Genomic DNA, 16,166 nt, shown 5'->3' on the forward strand with positions numbered 1-16,166 from the left:
ACACACACACACACACACACACACACACACACACACACACACACACACACACACACACACACACACACACACACACACACACACACACACACACACACACACACACACACACACACACACACAAATTATCTATTTATTTAGCTACATTATTTACACCACCTGTTTACTCATTATCTATCTATTTATGTGCATTATCTATTCAACTATAAACGTCACTTATTTACTTATCTACATTATCTTTTCAACCATTTATGTCGTGTCTACTTAACTGCGTTGTCTATCTACTTTTATACTTTATCTATTCATATATATCATAAGGATGTCCTCAAAACATCGCTCGGAGAATTCTGTGCTCGCTGTATTCTGTGGGATCTACTGGGATCTATTTTAAAATAATATATTTGAAATATTTATTAAATTTTTTTGATTTTATTTATTTTTCATGGCACTTTATATTTAATTTTTCCATTATATTTTTGAACATCTTTGTTTTGATATATTTGCGTAAAAAATGTATTTTAATTGCATTCCTTTTTTATTCCTTTAATTATGTTTTAGAATATATTCACAAACAGTTTTCTGTAAAAATATTGCAAAATATACTTGACGTTTTTTTTTATTATATTTTTAATGTCTTTTCCAGTGAATAATTAATTTTGGTAGACTTTTAACGCATTCTTGTGCTATCGGAACAGTATATCCTCTAAGAAGTCACAATTTAAATGATTATTGCATTTTCTCATTACAGTAAAGCTTTTTGATTCCACTTAAAGAAAATCTTTTTTTGTTCTGTACCTATTTTTTTATACGGTATCTTTTAAGTTTTTAGATACATAGACATAAGGTATTCATTTATACATTTTATGTCATTGTATAAAACCTAATTTTTCATTGTTATACAAATTATCGTTTTTCTCTAGTTCTCAACTTTTGCGCAAATATTTTTATTTGCTTCATCGCCTAAATAATTTTAGTTATTTACTGAATAGCGACTAAAGAACTTCATAGGAAAAGAGTGACAAACTGGTCACATGACATGATCTCCTCTGATTGAGTCCAAGCATCAAAGCTTTATAGAGCCTATTACAGATGTAGGAAAAATCCCAATTTGTCACATTAGTAAATTGTTAGTTAGCATTATTTTGTACTCTACATTTTTACTACTATAAGTTGAAAATTAAGCTTTTATTCATACCTTTATAAAAAAAAATTTTTTATTTTCATTTTTTAATTTTCATTTTAAATAAAGATCAAACAGTTTTAATGATTCACAAACAGTTTTAATGATAAAATAAAAAATGAAGTATTTTATAAAATAGTCCATCGTGGTGACGTATGTACAATTATAATTTTCATTATTCAAATATTTTAATATATACTATTGTACATATATAAGTAGTTGGATGTAAAATAAAACTTTATGGAGCTTCTTGATTTTCCATTTTCTGTTTTTTCCTTTTTCTTGTTATAAAAGTACCTAAAAGATATTTAAATGTTACAAATATTAATTTTAGAAAACTTTTATCCTGTTTTCTTTACTTTTTATCTACCCTTTTTCTTATTGTCTGAAGATGAACTTTCTTATTTAGAATTGAGAAATGCAATATGCAATTAAAAAAGAATATATCTACTTCTAACTCGAATAATTATCGTTCATCTAAAACTGAGCTTTTTACTCTAACTTTTTACTCTAACCACTAAGTTTTGTGATACTGTGTTATCTCACATGGACAAAGAACAATGTACATCAATTTAAATTAATTTTTCTAAAATTAATTTTAAATTAATTTCAACCAATTTCTTTTTACATAAATAAATTATATAGAGTACAATAATAATTTTTTCTTCTTCCTTATTTATTCCAAAATATTATCTTTCTTCTCGCAGAAATTTGTGAAAATTGTCGCAGCAGATAATATGTCCACGCCATAAACAAAACTATTGGATCATTCCATTGATCATTACTAATCAAAAAATTTACGATCATTGAATCATATGTGGATCTTGTGTGATGTATGTGTGTGTGTGTGTGTGTGTGTGTGTGTGTGTGTGTGTGTGTGTGTGTGTGTATGCGCGCGCGCGCATCTCAAATCGATTAGCATAATGTAGTAAAGGATAATTTGCAACCAATAATTCACCAATAATGATATTTATACCTAGCATACCTATTCACATGTAACATATGTATATCGATAACTCTGTGTATCAAGATTAGTGGAATAATCAATTATGAAATCATCATAGCTCCGAAGACTAGCAGACAAAAAAATTCGTACGCTATCGCGTAACGTCACCAATCGACCCAATCAAATACACTATGGAATACAGCATACTGTTCTTCCTTTCTTCCTTTCTTTTTGTCACGCACCATCAAACGCGATGTGTAACTATGTAACGGCGGCGCGTAATGTAACTATGTAACAGCGAAGGCGAAGGCGAAGGCGACAGCGATAACGAGACGCGCCATGACGCCCGTCGACGATGCACTACCAGGGGCGTCGCGACATACACGAAACATATACAGGGACGTTAGTGACTGCCGGCAGCGCAAGCGGCGAGACGAAGCACATCCTCGCATATCGTGAAAGAAAGAAGAAAAGAGGGGAGGTTGGTGTACGTGCAAAGTGCGCAGGCGCGTGTAGGCGCTGTTTCATTTTAGCTCGATTTCGCTGGCCGTCATGCCGGTCGTTATTATAGGGATCGTAGCGACCATCCGAACCGGTCCGCTAGAAATGCTTAATACTGTCACGGACGTCTGATCCATTTTGTCATTCCTCCCTTCTCCCCTTCGTCACTGTTCCTGAAGAGAGCATACCCTATAAGCGCATAATATTATTTGATATTAAGTAATATTTTAGACATATTCTTAAAATATTAAATGTAACATTTTAAGAATATTGTATTAACATTATATAATATTAAATAATATTCTCCAAGTATTAATAGAAGGTTATATGTCTACTTCTCATAATATTGCATGATTATTAAAAGTAACATTATTTAATGGCACTGTAATATTGTATAAACATTAAAAAGTATTATAATAAAATTTACTTTAATTTGTAAAACTGTTACAACTGTTTAGTATAAGTATACATTTAAAGAATGAAAATAATTTTGGCGTATTATTGTAGAACTGGATATGTACTTAAAATTATGTGAAAATTTTTTTAGCACAAGATGCAGTATAAACTGATAAGAACTTTTCGTTACTGGATTGTGAATTCAAATTACATTTCAAATTAAAAATTAATATTACGATCATAAAATAGTTATAAATATTTTAATAATATTTCGGGGATATTAAGATATAATACCTAGGATATTATATAAATGGATATATAACTTCTATAGAATACTTCCATATAATTAAAAAATATTATATGGTATTTTCGAAATATTATAATAACTTATTTTAATTTTTTAATAATAACCATATAACATTCGAGGAATTTTGCGCTTATAGGATATTAATGAATATCATACAGAAACGGATGATTAGGAACATTTTGATATTGATATTGATATGAGGATCGATGTATAAGAATTGGCTATAGTAGTAACTTGATTTTAAAATAGTACATATAATATATGTATTAGAAATCTAATATGAATATGTCATTTTTATTTTATCAATTAAATAAAAGTATATGCTCTACATTTAAAATATGATTTCAATAACGTGACATAAATTTAAATAAAAAAGTTACATGTATATTTATATATCATGTATATGTAGATATATACAATTGTACAACTACATATTTCATATATATTTCTATATGTATATATGAAAAAATACCATTTATCAAGGAAAATTTACGGGAAAGAACTGTGCCAAGTTCTTATGGAAATTAGGTCCAAGGTAACACGCACACACACGCGCACGCGCTCGCATGCATGCACACACATATGCACACGTAAAAGTTCCAGATATAACCTTGTGAAATGACTGTTCTGAATGCTAGAGCTATCAAAATTTTGCTATTATGACTATAATGTATTATCACTGGTCTTCCTCAAATAGAATACAGAAGTCATGGAGGACAGATATCATGATCTCATTCGCCTTTTATAAATCAATTTTTAGCTATCAAGCTGACGTCATGATGACGTTCTGTGATATCCTTATTATGATTTAATTATGATTTCGTGTCCTATAGTTACCTGGGTCTCTACATTCAGGGCATTTCCGCGTAGTGATAACGGATTATACTGAAGATATTGAAGTAATATTTGAAATGCATTTGATACTGTTTATTAATCCGATTAAGTTCGAACGCGATCTATGCCGTCATGTCAGAAACATTCGGATTGTGATAATGAATACCTCTGGACAGTCATATGGTATCTGGGATACCCAATACCTTGACGAAGACATCCATGTGCTAGCAAGAGCAGTTAATAGTATTTTAGAGAGCTTCAAAGAGAAATAGGAAAGTAAAAATACATAAAAAAACCTAAAGTAATAATTAAGTAATAAGCGAATTGGCCAATCACAATAGAACGTAAAGCATTAATCTTTATTATGTCTCTACTGTGATTGGTCAATTATTGATTACATCCTCTTGTCTTATACGTTTTTATATGTGCCATGGGCTGAAGTTGAAGAGGGATAGGATACGCTCGGCAGAATTTAATTTTAATTTTAAAACTTTTTGTTTTGTCTCTGTTCCTGTCGATTAATATGACTTATACCTAACTATTCATTCGGAGCCCAAACTGGGCGTAATTCTGTTCTAAAATATCTTGTAATGAACAGTAATGAACAGTCTCTTCATTTTATCATTATTTTCATGCAAGTTTTGATATCTGATATTTGCTTACTCCTTAAAAAAGATAAATTAAGATTAATAAAACATGAAATGTAATCATATAAATTATTTAAATTAAATTTTACTTAAAACAAAAAGATTAAATTACTTTACTAACTCTCTCTGATTGTGAATTATATGGTTCACTCTGTATATATAGCTACGTGTCTCATGAATGGGGTGGCAATAAAAGCTTTTCCTTCCGGCGGTGTTGCGAGTAAAGAGTTTCTTTCGTGTCCAGAAAGTGGAAATCGTAAATGCTTTTCATGCTCGGTCGATCTGTTCAATCTCTTGGAAACCACCTGATTCCATGTGGTTCGATATTGTCCAGTATAAAACCGCTGTCGTGAATTTAAAGTTAGTAATAACTCTTTATTGACGTTATTAAATGCAAAATTTTCCATCTCCAAGCCAATTAAAGATTTTACAATTTTATGTTTGCTACTTATTTTAGTTTAAATAATGATTTAATGATTTCTAAAATTATGGCAAATTAATATTATTAACGTTATTAAATTTTCAAAGAATAAATGTAATACTAAAACAATTAATCGTATTTTAGATAAATAATAAGACACAGAATAATAATAATAAAAGAATGTCTGAGAAATGAAATTTGTGTACAAACTGTGTATGCTTAATAAGTGATATATGCAATCGGGAATGTAGGCAAACAAGATGCTTCCCGCAATAACGTATATTATAATTTAAATTCTAATCTATATATATATATGAATATCTTTGAAAATTTAATGACTACGATTCTATTTGACCTCATTTGTAATTCTAAAAATGTAACATCTAATCATACATATTAATTTCTACGAACTTTGATTTTATGATCTTCTCGATCATTAAAGCTCGTCTTTTTGCAATTTAGCGCAAAACTCTTTGCAAATGGCCATTTGTCTTCCGGTTTCCCAAAGATAATGTGATAACTTTTTCTCACGGCAGAACATGCGACTATAATTTCGAAAGAAGTGAGTTCAATAACTAGTTGCGCCAGTAAAATCCATTTTATCACAAATCTTTTCCACCCCGGTGTGCTTTACTTATATCGATCCCTCACAATGTTCTTCCTAATTCAATCATATATGCTCGCTTTCTTCGCAATTTAAAAATATTTATATATTCTTTCGGAAGAAGTATCACCAGATGGATCAATGCCAAGATGAATGATGTTTGGGTATAGAGACTTTTGGGAGTTAAAATATAGACAAAAAATTGTTTTAAAGAAAATGGAAAAATAAATACAATGATGTGATGTATAGATTTAGAGTAATTCCAGTCAAAAATGATAATGGAATCGACATCGAATCGACGTCGAAAACATCAAATCGATGTCGAATCATCGTCGATTCGATGTCGATTTCTGACTGGGATTATAATAACAATAATAATAAAACACAATAGGAATAATAGAATTAACAATATAAATTAATGTAATAATATAGCGGCAAACAACTTTCTAAATTCTTTGGAGAGGAACTTTCACTTTAAAAATTAGAAAGCTAGTTTTGAAAAAGTAATTTTCAATCTTTAAGGGGACTGGAGCGCCAAACGTAATCGATGTCAATAATGACTGTGTTCAAAAATTTACTATTAGTATACTGAAAATCTATAGCACGTGATATAAATAGATTTTCAATACTGGCAGTAAATTTTGGAACACAACCATATAGACTTTTTAACTCCAAACTCAGTTTCTTGCATTATTTTCTGTCTCTGAAACGCGTACATATGTTCTTATTTGAAATATTACAACGCCATCTCTTGAAAGATCCAATACCTACTGCTAGATACAATTATTGTTCTGTTTAACTTTCACATCGATTTCAATAATTATAACATTCAGATGAAATTTTTAGATTATCCTTTCTCTCATACTAAGTAAATGACATTCTATCTCATTTTTACAAGCACAGTATTGATCTTTCATGTAATTTCTAATGCGATATAAACTTATTTTAAAATCGTACAAAATTTCTTATATGCAGCACACGTTACAAATCGACAAATCAAAATGATAACAAAACTACAATTTTTCAATTTCTTTTTTGTTTAAAGTTGTTGTTTACACGTTGTATTTTTGACTATACTTTAATTATGAAAACGGATTTTTGAATTCGTAAGTGCAATTAAAGATTGGAGGATCTGAAGATTATTCACATTTTATCGGTAAAACAGAACAACTTCCATATTTCCTTAAAAGTGAGATTTATTCTAAAAATTTATGTTAATTCTATTATTCCTATTGTGTTTTAGCTCTAAATCATTAATCGCAAGAACGCGATTAACGATTTAGAGCTAATTATATTTAAATTATTATTAAAATTTTCATAAACGAACATTCGTTATTCTCAAATGTTGCGCATATTTTACAATTATATTTAGAATAAAAATAAATCGTTATGGTCTCATTGTATCTTTCAGTGAATGTTTTAATGATAAGATATTGAGATTGAGGGTTCAGGTGCAGAAATAATTCAAGCTTTCTCGTCTTTAAAGTTTTCCTCAAAATTTTCCCACAGCCGACAGACATAAAAATATACCTTTTTCGTGGATGAGGCAAGGAAAAAGAAGCATGTGGATTGCAAGACTTTATAAGAGTATAAATTCAAGGGATTATGCGTCGCTTAAACTGTCAAAGCCTAGCGGGATTATATCAAAGTTCTAAACATTAAGTTCGAAACATTAGCCATGTACTTCATATCTTTAAAACTGTGAAACATGTAAAGCATAATAAATATCTGGATGCACAGAAGGCTGCTACACAAGCATATACACATATTTTTTAAGAATAGGAACGAAAAATGTTGTGATATATAATTTATTAATTCAACTAATTTTTTTCTCACTCTATCTTGATCATAAATATAAATATTAGGTGTAGTAAAAAGAAATCCGTTATTTTTGTATGAAATTGAATGGACTAATATATACAATGCATATGTCTTATATCATATCAAACGAATAAGCATTATTTAATTATTTTTTTGTTGACGTTTTAATCAAATTCTTCAATAGTTAATTTAAATTAAGGTCAAATTCTTTTATCATAGCGGAGGTACTCTTACAATAAACCATTTACCTTGAACTGCCATTCTTCTTACTCACACATGCTGCCACTAGCGAAAGTTATTCATTGGCAAGTTAATATAGTTGCATTTTTTTCCTACCTTCTCTGACACTTTCTCCTATGCTTGTCAACGTTTTATATCTCTACAATTAATAGTCACATACATTTGTTATACGTCCCTATATAATTAAAGCCAGAATCGTCCGCATATAATTAAAGTCAGGTCTTTATGTGTTCCTTCATTTTAATTTTGAAAGATTTAACGCAAATTATCTGCAGACATTTACAACTGAAACATTTTAATGACATATCATTGTATGTCGCAAATTGTTAATTTTTTCTTCGATATGACAAATCGCGGAAGCTTCTTACCTCGTCTCGACATAATTTCTGCATAAAGTATGTATTTTATGCGGACGAATGCTACGAAATTAAGCTTCCAAATGAAATTACCACTAGATATATTAACCACCAACAACTTGTTGACTACCTTAGTCTTTATAAAAGACGTTCTTTATAAAAGAAGAACGAAGACTAATCACGGTGGATTAATAGTTTATTGCATCAATAATTCAAGGGAATATTTCGGATTAAATTTATTTCTATTTTGATACATAATCGAAAATATTTTAAAATGTGTGCGCGTTTATTAATTTGCACGATTATGTTGATCGCAGTAAATCAAGCAAATGCTGTAAGTTAATCTACTAAACAATCTAATATCTAAACAAGCTATTAAATAACTTATTAAACAACCCTATTTTTTAAGTAAAAAATTAATTTTTTTATTTTTAATTTATAAAATTAAATTTTAAATTTGTGCATATCTGAAAAATTGTATATCTCTTTAAATTGTAAAATAATTTATAAGTTATTAAAAAGAATATAGAGAATTTTTGAATATAATAGTATTATAAAAAGTAGACATTACTATCTTTTTTTTTATTAATAACAATAAACTATAAATAAAAATTAAATATAAATAAAAATAAAATATAAAAATTTTAATAAAACGGATGTATTTTGACCTGTATAAGTTTTTCATAATTATTATAACATTAATACTATTGTTATTACAATTATTATTGAAAAAGTAATATATTAAAAAGAAGATTTATTTATTCAAAACTAATTAAATATCTCTTTATAAAAAGAAGATTTATTTATTCAAAACTAATTAAATATCTCTATTTTCGTAATTTCTTCTAATGTATATTATACATTGATTATATCCTTTATCAATCGCAGTTGAGATATATGTACAATAATTTTATTTATTAAACACACACTTTAATATAGTTGTCTATTACAATAAGGATTCTATATACTAATCATTTTGAATATAATGATCATTTATTCATTGTTATTTTAATTTTTATAATTTATTTTATTAATTTGATAACAGAACGTGTGCTAATACATTTTTATCATTATGGACTTATTGTGACCATTATAATGGAAGAATATAACCAATAATATTACCAGAACGAAAAGCATTGTATTGTGAAGATAAATAGAATAAAATATTACCAACTTTTTGCGTAACTATAAATTGCATAATTTTAACTATTTTATTATTTTAATTAATTTTATCAAATTTGCGTTTAATTTCTTTACATTGAGGATGACTTAATAATAAGATCAAAACGTATTTTTGAAGAAATTGAAATACATAAAAATCTATCTTGTAATCTCTTCTTGTTATTTATTGTTTATTATTACATTGTATTAATTTATTATTAAAGCAAAAAATATAATTGAATTTTATTGTAATGTAGGTGATGACAATGGAACAAATTGAAAAAGCCGCGCTGAGTATGCGAAATACGTGTACATCGAAATCTCACGCAGACGCCGGTAAGTTGTACAAATGTTCCATAATTTATATTAATATTTATGATTTTTGTATATATAATATATATAATATAATACAACGTTATTAACAGCGTTAAAAATATATGTATAATGATAAAAAAAAGTCGTCGATAGTCTGACATAGATCTCCTAAAAAGACACTTATGTCTTAGAAACTAACCATTGTACTTTATCAATACTGACAAAAACATAATCTGTTTAGATAATTGAAGAAAAAATAATTTATAAGTCATATTCTTACGATTTGTTTTTATACAAAATCAGTTAAAAATGAATTCTACAAATACAAAAATAAAATTCTTATAATTTTCTTTTGCAAATAATTTCAATAATAATAGTTATATAATTGATGATATTATCGTTCCACACATGTTTAATTTTCTAAATCAATTTTATTTATATTTTTTTCTTTCTCAATTTCTTCATAATATACAATTTTTAATAGAAAATAGGGGTGCAGTAAATCGACACACCTGTCTGTAAGACAGACCAAAAGTTAACTTATAAGGGAGACACCTAGATGAACAGTCTCCAATTTGATTGAATTATATATATATATATATATATATGCAATATATAATAGTTCAGCGCTTCAACTAATTCATGTTAAAGTTATAGGATACGTCTCTCAAGTATTCATGGAGAAAACGTGTTTAAAGATTTACATATTGTTAATTGATGTACAATCGGTGTAAAAACGAATTCTCCGCAAGAAGTGATGGCATAGTGAATAAGATGTCAAACTATGAGATGTTGTATATCTTGGGTTCGAGTTTTACTTTTACACATTTTTTATTATTTTTTTTATTTACATTGTAGCGTATTATTATATAGGTATGTGTATTTTTTTACTAAAAAATTAATGTAACTTTAAAATTTATATAATTTTAAGTTAGTATTATACAATTTATATTATTAAATTGAATTTGTTTGCTATATAATAAATACATTTCAAATTATTTTTTTTACTTTTATCAGGATTTTTATGCTTGCCGTAACGAATTTCGACTGTCCAACAACAATATTACAACAAAAGCATTGTAGTGCTCAACGCTCCACTATGTTATGCTTCTCGTCAATTCGTTCTTATCGATCGGTATATTAACAACAATAAATCTTTAAACATGTTTTTCTCGCGAATGCTTGAGTAGCTCATTCTATGTCTAACTTTAACACGAATTGGAGGGCTGAATTTATTATGTACATATCACATTCAGAGTAAAATAAAATAATAATCTCTGACGGAATAAATCATTAATTATGATTGTCTTATTTTGAGCCAATATACAAGATATCAATGTGTACAAATTTTATTCTATACGATTGATATAAATATACTTTTCGATTACTAGTTCTCTGCATATCAATAAACAGGGTGAAAATAAAAATGAGGGAACTCTCGCCCAATGAACATATCTTAACCTTGACTATATTGTCAAAGTCATGATCTTAAAGCATTCTAACCGATCATTACTCGTTAAAAAGTTATTAATAAAACAAGTTCTACAAATGAATTTAATTTTTTCATATTATAACAATTTTTTGTTGTGACGTCTGCCCCACTTCTCTCCCCTGCCTAGAGGCGTTCGACTTTCCACGCAAAGCGAAATCCACCTTATCTCCCCTCCTCCACCTAGGAGCGACCAACTTTCCAACTTATTTCTTATTGTCTACTCTCTGTACTTGTTTTATTATAAAATAGAAATTGCATAACACAATTTAAAATTATATAATACTCGAAACATTAATTTTTCAATTCATTGATCTTGTATGTGGTCAAATATAATTGTATATAAAAATTTTTACTCTGGCTGGCAGGACATAATAATATTACTTATTTTTCATTTATTTCATATTTTTATCACTGAATGTTGCTTATATTCAACAAGAAACTAAAATATTAATTAAGTTGTGTATGGTTTATACGATTGCAAAATTCAATAACTTTTTCTTAAATACAAGATACAAATATTTATTCTTAAATATTTTTATCTTGTATTTAGAATAAAACAATACTTATAATGAGATATAAAATCGAATAACGCACATTATACGGAAATGTATAATTCGCTTGTGCAATTACAGTAAATTCTGCTTTAATTCTTGTTTACGGAATCAAATATCATCTATTAATGAAGATACATTAAACTATTCTGTAGCGATATACTATTCTTCTTCGTATTTACGTACAAATAAGAATTATTACAGTATATACCGGCGTTTTAGTGTAAAACTTTTAATATTTGTAAATTAATTATTAATCTATTTTAAAATATTATTTGTCAACATTGTTATGCACAGTTCTAAATTTTTTAAATAAGTTATTCATTTAATTGGCAATATTGCAAAATTGTAAATTGTGATAATCTTTTTTCAGAGATCTTGCTGAATGTTAGTTTTTAATTTAAAAATAACTGCATTTTATTCACAACTATAAATTTGATGATTAAATATTATGATTTATCTGTTAAATTTTGTTACAACTTCAACATGTACGTTTTTTTATATTTTTTGTTTTTAAAGGAGCTGTTGCAGGAATACAAAAAGGTGAATTTCCAGATGACAATCAACCATTAAAATGCTATACACTATGTATAATGAAAACAATGCGAACTGTAAGAACAAAAAAAAGTAACTATATATATCCAATACGCCTATTTAATTATTACGATTTTTACTATAAGTTCAATATTGAAAACTGATGATTCGATCAAAAATAGGAAATATTTGTTTTAACAATAACTAAGAATATGAGACAGTTTCCAATATTTAAAAATATGTATAGTTAAGATTAAAGATTAAACTATTCATTTAACTACTTACAAACGACAAAACAATGTTGAGTATTAAACCGTATTGGGTATAGTTACCTTATTTAATATAATAATAAATAAAATATACAATTAAATATAATTACATACTATTTAAATGTATCTTTTTTATAATTAAGTTCAAAAATGGACGCATAGATGATGGCATGATGATTAAACAAATGGATCTAATGATGCCACCTGACATGGCAGGTCCTTTAAAAGTGTCTTTGACTAAATGTGCAGCAGAACGTAAGTTTAATTTTATGAAATAAAGATTGAAATAAATTTTAAATAAAGATAAAAGAATTTAAGGAGGAATTTAAGAAAAGAAAAAGAAAAGAGGAAAATGTACAAGAAAAAAAAGAGAAAATTAAAATCTCAAATTAAAATCTTTCACCTTTGACGGCATCAAAAAATCGATTTTTTTTGCTGGTTTTTATTCCTGTGTAAAATATTCTTGTAAAATGATTTTTTGAGATTTGCAGTACCATATTACAAATACGTAAGGACACACGAGGTCCTCCAAACGTTTATCGAAGTAAAACAGTACTTCTAGACACTATTGATCATCAAGTTATTACTCAAATTACTACTCAGAAGAAACCAATAGATATCCGTTCTTATTTTTTCTTTGACATTTTTAGAAGAAATAACTGCGACTTTCTATATGCTACACAATTTAGAAGAAAAGGCAGAATACTGTTACAACTACTTAAATTTCATTCTTTGTCATGCATCGCGTCGGTCACACAACCTGTATTTCAATGACGGTTTTACAAATTAATTTACTAAAAGTAACAAACATCTTGAGAATCAAATAAATAGCAAAGATATATATATCGATCAAAAGGACAGCACGTAAAGAACATAAATCATCGCACGTTATTTTCCTCAAAAAAAGCCAAAACTGGCGAAAAATACTTTTTATGAAGAATTAATTATGACAAAGATGAAAACCTCCTTAAAATCTTGTTTTTTTAATCTTAAAAACAAATTTTTCATTAAATAAAAGAGAGTAATAAATAATTTTTGCAGTTTTGCAAAAATCTAATTTATCACGATTATCTTCAACAACTTCACGTAGAGATTTTTATTAAAAAATAATTTTCATCTATTAGTTAATTAGTATAAAAATAAATTCCAACATAAAAGTAGATGGTGTAAATAGAATTCTTTTGTTTTTATAGCACCCGCTGGCGATGATTGCGAAACAACTTATCAATTTGTAAAATGCAGCTATCAAACGGATCCGGATCACTTCTTCTTTCCTTAACCAATATCAAACGCAAATAATTATAGAAATAGAATATGATATATTATATATAATGAAAATGTGTAATTACGTTTAGCTTTATGTAAATTGTAAAATTATTAATTTCAATTCTTTGTGTCAAGACAACTCGGTAATAATCGTGATAATAAATTTGTAGACTGATAGATTTGTAAAATGATAGGACAAAGTGCAATATACAAAACTATATACTCGTATAAATATACATAATTATATGTGAATAATAATAATAATAATAATAAGCAATGTGCAATTATATAAGCATTATTTAATTATTAAAATTAACTAATTAATTTTAAACACCGCAGCATTACAATAATGAAATAATAAACGATCATTAATGATGGTTTGTTTAAAAGTAATAAAAATCTCATTTAAAAAAATTCACTAAAATAAAGAATATCAAGTACACAAAAAAACATTTAAAAGTGTATGCATCATAAAATAAGTATTTGTTTAAAAATAGGTATAAAACTCTAATTAATTAAACAAATTAATTAAACAAATATAAATCTAGAAAATATTTTTAAAAATACTGTATAAGTTAAATTAACAATATCTTATTTAATATTTCTGTAACTCTATTGTGATTTCATGCACTTGATCGTAATTTATTGAAAAAGTCCGTAAATTTTTAAATGCAGTTTTAATTCCTACGTTTACGCAGTGACATTGTATAACTTTATTCTGTCTTCATTAATTGTAACAAATTAATGAATTATATTTATAATAAAAGAATATATAAATCAAATAAAATTTGATCTTTGATTATATTTTTAATATAATTTTAATTATTAACTTTTTCTACTTAATTAGTGTAATTTACGCAGTATCCATCTTGCTAAAAAAAATTATTTTCTAAAAGTAAGTCGATATATTCTATTTCTATATTTGTATATTCTTTTATTTCTTATTTTATGTGTATGTGTTACATATTTTTTTATTTTTTAAATTAACGATTTGCTTTTTAAAATTCTAGTAAATATAATTTTTAATTTATACTCTCAACAGTATTAAAAATTTCTTTTTTCTTCACTAAAGCAAAGCTAAAACTAAAGCAAATAAAACTAAAATTAAAGAAATTATATAAATTATATATAAATTATTAAATTATTAAATTATATATAAATTAAGAAAATGATAAAAAATAATTTCACGTTATTATAGAAATATAATAATCGGAAAGAGGTATGTTATAAGAGAAAAAGCAAAAGCTGAAAATATTAAAATTAATTTTATAATTAAAAAATTGTAGTTAATTATTAGTAAATATTATTTTTAAAGATAAAAATTATCTTGTTTTCTTGATATCTAATTTTTTATGCATTTTGCATCATCAAATACATAATCACGAGACCGAAAGTAATGCACTTGCATAATGTACTATGATTATCTAACCTCTAATAAGACCCGGATATCAATATTAGCGTTAAGTATCGTTAATTACATCAACCAAAACGATAATTTAAGCCTATCAGATGTGCCACCTCATGAAATTAAAGATTCTCCTTCTCTCTTACTTCCGTATATAAAAATAAACGAATGAATTTTGCGTGCGCTTTGCAAGTCAGGTCTAGTGGCGATTCATCTATATCGTGTTGAAAAAGATATTAAATGAATAAACAAAATCAAAGGCAACAAATAAGAATGAAAGGCACTGGTACGATTTTCTTCATTTCATTCGTGCTCATGGCGAATCTTCAAAATAGCGAAGGTGTAAGTTTCTTAAAGCGGATAAATTTGTTGTATATTCACGTGCCATATTATCGTTGTATATCAATTTAATGATAGTGTACAATGCGCCTTTGCATATTATAATGAAATTATAACAAAATTATAACAAAATTGATATACAATGATGCATTTCCATCCATATAATATGCAACGATATGTATGATACGCGGACATACAACAATAATAATTTAGATTCACAAATATGTGTACATCAATAAGCTGTATAACTAAGAAAAATTATAAAAATTGTTTATATTTAATAATATTATATTTAATATTATAAATTATTATAGTATTTAATATTATAATTTATAATTTAATATTAATATTTATAATTTAATATTAAAAGTATTTAATATTACAAATTATTACAAAAATAATTTAATGTTTGCAAAATTTAAAGTAGCAGATTGAAAAAAAAATAATTAAAAATTTAATATAAACTTTGTAATTTATTTGTGTGTGTGTGTGTGTGTGTGTGTGTGTGTGTGTGTGTGTGTGTGTGTGTGTGTGTGTAGTATAACTAAGTAATATTTATTATTAATAAAATTAAATTAATT

The 16,166-nt window shown here is 26.6% G+C and overlaps 2 protein-coding genes across 2 annotated transcripts in view; both read left to right on the forward strand.

Moving 5' to 3' along the window:
* Positions 1-8,527: 8,527 nt before the first annotated feature.
* LOC105622609 (general odorant-binding protein 19a) lies at positions 8,528-14,125 on the forward strand. Its single transcript, XM_012204025.1, has 5 exons — positions 8,528-8,587; positions 9,672-9,750; positions 12,292-12,383; positions 12,719-12,830; positions 13,769-14,125. The coding sequence occupies exons 1-5, from the start codon at positions 8,528-8,530 to the stop codon at positions 13,852-13,854; spliced, it is 429 nt and encodes a 142-aa protein (XP_012059415.1). The 3' UTR covers positions 13,855-14,125.
* A 1,361-nt stretch (positions 14,126-15,486) lies between these two features.
* The window catches only part of LOC105622610 (general odorant-binding protein 72-like), a 4,701-nt gene continuing 4,021 nt past the window's right edge, over positions 15,487-16,166 (forward strand). Inside the window, exon 1 of the mRNA XM_012204026.1 lies at positions 15,487-15,588. Coding sequence (XP_012059416.1) covers positions 15,487-15,588 — 102 coding nt within the window. The remainder of the gene's footprint in view (positions 15,589-16,166) is intronic.

Source organism: Atta cephalotes (assembly GCF_000143395.1).
Source record: "Atta cephalotes unplaced genomic scaffold scaffold00047, whole genome shotgun sequence".
Classification (NCBI taxonomy): domain Eukaryota; kingdom Metazoa; phylum Arthropoda; class Insecta; order Hymenoptera; family Formicidae; genus Atta; species Atta cephalotes.